General features: G+C 40.4%; 1 protein-coding gene across 1 annotated transcript; it reads left to right on the top strand.

Moving 5' to 3' along the window:
• Nucleotides 1-325: 325 nt before the first annotated feature.
• Nucleotides 326-6,521, top strand: CMPK2 (cytidine/uridine monophosphate kinase 2; the record flags this gene model as incomplete). Its single annotated transcript, XM_082756194.1, has 5 exons — nucleotides 326-415; nucleotides 553-667; nucleotides 1,444-1,645; nucleotides 3,292-3,525; nucleotides 5,300-6,521. The coding sequence occupies 5 exons, from the start codon at nucleotides 326-328 to the stop codon at nucleotides 5,418-5,420; spliced, it is 762 nt and encodes a 253-aa protein (XP_082612320.1). The 3' UTR covers nucleotides 5,421-6,521.
• Between the last annotated feature and the right edge of the window lie 263 nt (nucleotides 6,522-6,784).

Below are 6,784 nucleotides of genomic sequence, written 5' to 3'. Positions count from 1 at the left end.
ACTGCATCACTCACAGCAGCTGTCACAAAATGTATAAACAACTATTTGTCACCATCTTATTTATTTATTTGTTTGTTTGTTTATTTTTCCTTTCACTTTCACCCCATCCACGGACAGCCTGCACAGAGCGATTTCCCATGGGGAGTGCTCCGGTGACTCTCCAACTTCTGGGGGAGGGAGCAGCGGAGGAACAGCCTCCCTGAGCCTCAGTGTTTGCTTTTCCCCAATGACATGTGCCTTCCCGGTTGGTGGAGTAAGTTTCGTTTCTCGTTTCTCTCTGCCTTCTCTCAAACACATTGGCTTTGCTCCCAGGCTGTGAGCAGTGATGCTGCGGAGCTGCGGCCGGGGACCACAGGATGCCCTCCGCTGTGCCCTGCCTGCCGCTCTCCCTGCTGTCTGTGACCGCCTGCGGGAGGTGAGCACCCACTGGGGGGGCTGCGGTATTGTTCCCCCCCCCCCCCCCCCCCCCCCCCCGATTTCACAGGGATCGGCTAGAGCAGCCGGCACGGTGTATAGGTGTATGGGTGCCAAGGTTTTGGTCTCTCCTTGCAGTGTGCTGCACGGATCCCAGAGGCCAGAGAGGTGCTCACCATCCTGGAGAAGTGCACCAAGCAGCAGTGCAAGGGAGATTTCCCCATCGTGGTTTTTGAAGGGCTGGATGCCACAGGTAGGAGAGCAGTGGGAGTGAAGAGACATAGCTGAGAAGTTGTTGGGAAGAGCAACTGCTGTGACTCTCACCCCCCCCCAATGCTTAAAATGTCAAAAAGTCCTGGAAACTCGTGACATCTGTACTTAGTTGTTATAGATACCAGACTTTTCTTACTTGTGAAGTATTTAGCAATATGCACTAATTTTCATTTGATGGTTGAATTCCTTGTATATATAATGAAAGAACACAAAGTGTGTCATACTGGAAATTAGATTTATTTCTCATGCAGATTATAAAGCATGTTTTTACTGGTGAGTAAACTAAATTGGTGGAACTAAAATAATGGCAGTCGGGGAAAGTGTCAGCAGTTTGTCTCTGGGAGAAATACGAGTTGTCTCTGAATAACTTTGTTTTCTTCATTTTCAGTTAAAGAGAACAGAAAATACCTTTTGAAAAGCAAGTATTGGCAATATCCACATCGACTGTCTCCTAGAAAAATACTGTAAAAGTGTATATAGAGAGATTGCTATTCATAACTCATTTAAAGGAGTGAAGATAGAGAACTGGCAAGAGGGAGGGGAGGAACACCCAGGAGTAGGAAGTGGAGTCATAATCTTTGAACCAGCATTGTAATCATTTTCCACTGAAAACCTTATCACAAGATACTCAGGTTTCATGGCCGGGGGTCAGAACATATACTCCAAGTGAAAAAATCAGATCACTTTTCAGTTTTAAAAGCCAGTTGTATCTAATGTATAATATAACAAATGTTTCCTTCTGTAAATGAAATGCAGGCAAAACCACTGTAACCCAGGCTGTTAAGGATGCCCTGGATGCTGTTCTGTTAAGGTCTCCACCAGCTTGCATCAGCCAGTGGAGGACGATATTTGATGATGAGCCAACACCCATTAGAAGGGCATTTTATGCTGCGGGCAACTACATCCTTGCTTCAGAAATAGCAAAAGCATCGACTCAGGCACCTGTGATAGTAGACAGGTTTGTATATATAAGAAGACCTCTTATATCTTCTTTGTTGTTGTTGTTTTTTAAAGTTAGTTGTATAAATATTAAGTCTTCTGAAGAATAATATGTATACTAAATGACGTGAGGAATTTAAGTCAGTGGAATGGAATGGAATGGAATGGAATGGAATGGAATGGAATGGAATGGAATGGAAGGGAATGGAATAGAAAGGAATGGGAAGGAATGCCATGGCATGGCATGGCATGGCATGGCATGGCATAGAATACAATACAATACAATACAATACAATACAATACAATACAATACAATAGTTCAGTTGGAAGGAACCTTCAAAAACCATCAAGTCCAACTGCCTGAGCACTTCAGGGCTACACAAAAGTTAAAGCATATTAATGAGGGCATAGTCCAAATGCCTTCTGAAAACTGATGGGCATGGGGTGTCAACCACCTCTCTAGGAAGCTTGTTCCGGTGTTTGACCACCCTCATTGTAAAGAAATTTTTCTTAATACCTTTTCTGACCCTTTCCAGGCACAGCTCTGTGCCATTTCCATGCATCCTGTCATCAGTTCCCAGAGAACCTGCACCTCCCTCTGAGCTTCCCCTCCTCAGGTAGTTGCAGAGAGCAGTGAGGCCACCTCTCAGCCTCCTCTTCTCCAGACTCTTCAAGTGTCCTCAGCCTCACTTCCAGCCCAGTTACCAGCTCTGTTGTCCTCCTCTGGACACTTCTGGGTATCTTTACAAACTTTTTATATTGTGGACCCCAATTCTCATAACTGTTTTTGGCACACAAGACAAGTGTATATTCAGTCAGGAATGGAGTCATGGCCCGTACAACCTGCACCACAGCTGGGCTTTGAGGGCTGTTGATCTTGTCTGAGTGGTTCAGAGTGACCAAATTTTAAGTTGACTTACTTTTTGTGGATGTAAAGCCAGAAGTCTACTTCCCCCTTTTTTGTTTTATTTGTGTCTTTTATTGTGTTCACTGTGTACACAGCTTTCAGTATTACTCTTAATAAGGAATATCTAGATGTACTTTGAAACTCCAGGCTTGTTTCAATAGATGTACTATAACCTCCCTGCCCCATGCACACACAGAGAATTTGTTTGTGTATCTGTGAATGCTATTTTTAGCCCACTTCAAAACCACTACAGTATATATAATACAGTGCCTTGTAGTGGCGGGAATGTTAATTTCATGTGAAATATGTAGCCATTAATAAAACATGTCTTCATTCACGTGTGGTTAAAGACTGCGTGCTCTCTGCTAAATATGTGGCATAAAGCAGGATGGGAACCACAAAAAAAGTGGACTCTGAGTACTGGATTTGGACATATAATGCAACTGTCCTTTTGGTCTCTCTCATTATACAAGAACACTTTCTTTTGATGGGAGTATCTGGAGCACTTTGCCTAACGTGTAAGTCCTGTCATACCTTTTAAATCTTAATTCACAGTAAGTCTGACTATTATTAGTAGTATTGCTATTTTAAGAAGTAATGGCTGGCACAGAATTGGTCCTGACAATAGCCTTCAACTCATAGTTCCACCTACATAGTCACTTTTGCACTTGTGATTATATTGCTACCTGCCTTCTGTATTATTGAAGAATTAGTGTCCTTTCTAAAATGTCTCTTTCCATTCTGTATTTTCTTGGCAGATACTGGCATAGCACAGCTGCTTATACAATAGCCACTGAAATAAATGGGAATGTCCAAAATCTTCCACCAGTTCAAGATGGGGTGTATCAGTGGCCTGAAGATCTGCTTAAACCTGATCTTGTTCTTCTGCTGACTGTTAGCCCTGAGGAGCGAGCCCGGAGACTTGAGCATCGAGGGCTGGACAAAACAAAGGAGGAGGCTGAGATGGAAGCTAACAGCTTGTTTCGCCAAAGGTATACATTAACGAGGAATAAGAGGATAGAGGCAACCTTGGTTCCTGTGGAATCTGCAGCAATATGTTCTGCTTACATTACTGTGACAAGGATTCCCCTATGTTTAACTTTTTTTTTTAAAAAAAAAAAAAGATTCATAGCTGACAAGAAGGGTAAATTTTGTCATTTCTGATTGAAAGTATTTGACAGCTACATGTGAATAATTTCACTTTGCAAAGGAGATTAGAGTCAAATACTCGTATTTTGCTACTTGCTTGTGTTGTAACACCTTTCTCACCCATGAAGGGTGAAGGATGGAGACCTAGAAGTTCTAGAACTGAGAAACAAGAAATCAATATACTCCAGAAAAGCCCAGAATTCAGGTCTAGGCTAAATGAACAAAATTTAGGTCTCCTGTTGTAGATATCCTTAGTCATGCTAAGTGTCTCAGGTCCCAGTATAGACAACACAGTCAATGCAACTGTCAGAGTGATTCAGCTGCACACCTGCTAGACACCTGGTGATCTAAACATAAATAACTAGAGCCATTTGATACTCTGAGGCATTTTCATGAGGTTAACAGGTATGACACACCACCTGTGGACCCTTTCTGGACCAGCAACTGGAAGCTAAATGACATAGTCCAGGACATCTCAAGCAGTATTCAATACATGTTTTTAGGCATCTGAATTATGCCCTAGGTATCCGACTTCAGTGAGCTGAATTGCTATCTAGGCACCACCAAATGTATCAATGAGGTCACCATTATCTACAGTGGGATCTTGAATACCTAGTGCTCAAGTAAAAACCTCCATATAAACGCCTGAATGTAGGTGTCCATATCTACAAATCTCAAAGCTGAGACCTACCTGTAGGGCTTCAACATTTCTGGTGTTGATATATTTAATAAAAATCTATGGCTTCATTTTGACAGAAGCTCTGTTCAGATATTCAGTTCACACAGTAGGACCTGCATAAGGATGGGTGAACTAAGTGAACACGTTGACATTTAAGGATCTTTCACATTTTAATTCTATTGCTTATTCTCTCCAGAAAGCCTTTGGTTATTTCTTTTTGTTAATTATGTCAACCTGGATGTGAGAACATTCAGAGTCTTGCTTGATTTGTCTTACGACTTACAGCCTGAATGTTTGACATTATTAATTCTTGTGGGAACAGAGAAAATGATATTCATACCCCCATTCACATCCTCAGACTAAAAGTGGAAGAGTGCTGCATTATGAGAAGGCCTCTAGTCTAAGCAAGGAGGATTTCATCCTGTATTTCATCCCAGTATTCATCTGGTTAGCAGAGTTAATCAGACTAAAGTGTTAAATGATGTGTGAACCCTGTAATCTGTCTCTTGTTCTCTGGTGACTCAAAGCTGAGATCAGTCAGTGAGCACGTGTACACAGTGCAATGCCATATAGTACAAAGACACCTTAGAGGGCTCCAAATAAATTAACTCAGGGGTTAGAAGCAGGCTGCCCACTGTACTGTGATAGTGGACAGTTTCCAGTGCTAAGCCATAAAAAAAGAAATACTTTAATGTCATGTCATACGAATATCAATAGGGGTCTGGTCATTGTCAAGGAAACTTTACACTTTGGGATTCTCATTGTTACAGTTGCTAATGGTTTATTGCTCTTTGCAGTAGATTTCATTCTTAGCTTCACTTTTCTTTTTTTTTTTTTTTTTTTTTTTTTTTTCCCCATGTCTCTGAAGTGCTGACACTTCTGAGACTGATGACTAATCCCTGCAATTTGTAGTTTTATTTCTCCTGTTTTGTTTTTAGAATTGAAGAGTCGTACAGAAGGATGATGAATCCTGCGTGCCAAGAGGTCGATGCCAACCCCTCAAAGGAAGAGGTTCTCAAGACAGTGCTGCAACTAATTAAAAAACACTGTGCCTTGTGAAAGTAACTTTTCTCTCCTAGCACCTAAAAGATACTTTTTATTACCTCTCTGCATCTGCTAGCTGAAAATGCACTGTGATATATTTTGTTCCACAGAAGGACCTCTTATTTCTTCCATCTTTACTTCTTCACAGAACCTTTTATTTCTTCTGTCTACAATAATCTGGGGAGATTATCTGTTTCACTGATATCTACTGTACTTTTCTGCATAAAGCAAAGTAGCACTCACACATTGTTAAACATTCTCAGTAAAGCCACAAAAATATCATGGTCTTGTAGGAAGTACATGAGAGGGCTTTCTGACACTGGCTTTTCAAGGTTCTATTGGGTTGCACCATCATCACGATGAGAACCTGCTCCTGCCTTCACTGCATACCAGGATTCATTGGATTGCAGCAGGAGCAGTAGATGCTCAAGTAGAGGCTGAAAGGTAATCCAGCAGTAAAGCAATAAAATGATCACAACTTCTAGGATCATTCCAGTGCTACTTACTGGACTAGCAGATGAGCACCTGCTGCTGTAGTCATCCTGAAAAAATTGTCTCATAAATAAGGGCTTCTAAGCATCTTGGACTCAAAGGAATAAAGTCCAAGCTTTTCAATATATGCAAAGGAAATATCAATTCATTTTGAAAGGAAAAAGCATTCTGACATGTTAGGAACAGATTAAAAACACTTTATAAATGATTGTTCAAATATTTTTTTTCAACAAAACAGTTTCTCTATCCTATTAAGAGGTTTATTAAGGTGAGTTTTTGTTCTTTTGAGGGAATGTTAAATGAAAAAATGCAGAGAATTGGAGCTATGAGAACAATTGTGCCTTTTCACTCCATTTTTTTCCCCACATGTTGACTGTGAAAACAAGATACCAGCAAGTCTTCAGCTCTGCAAAAGCTTACTTTTATATACATTTGTTTCACTATTGCTCCTAAGTATAAAACAAAACATATGGATAAGCCTTTGGGAGGTCAGAAATGAACTGCAGTTCCAGAAAGAACACAACTAAAATGCAATTTGATTTAAAACACTGTTTATGCTTACTTTCTTCCACTGAGCAAGTGCAATTATCAATGAATCCATCTCAGTATTTCATTCACTATATCCAGTCTCTATATGGAAGGTGGTACAAAGAAAATCTTAAAAAAACAATGATCTTAATTTAAATACATTTTATTCATGCAGTGTTTGATATTTGTGAGTATATGCTGCTAATATAAATTTATACATACTGGTAATATATGCTGCTGCATTTGGTGTGTTATTTGTATAGCTTTGGGATTTTATGTGCTTACACAGAAATACATAGTTTAGATTTAGAGCTTGGTGATATGGTTTAGTGGAGAACTTGTTAGTGTTAGGTCAGAGG

The sequence above is a fragment of the Aythya marila genome (genome assembly GCF_965140915.1).
Source record: "Aythya marila genome assembly, chromosome: 3".
Lineage (NCBI taxonomy): Eukaryota > Metazoa > Chordata > Aves > Anseriformes > Anatidae > Aythya > Aythya marila.
Note: the sequence above shows the minus strand (reverse complement) of the source record. Positions and strands in the feature narration are given on the sequence as shown.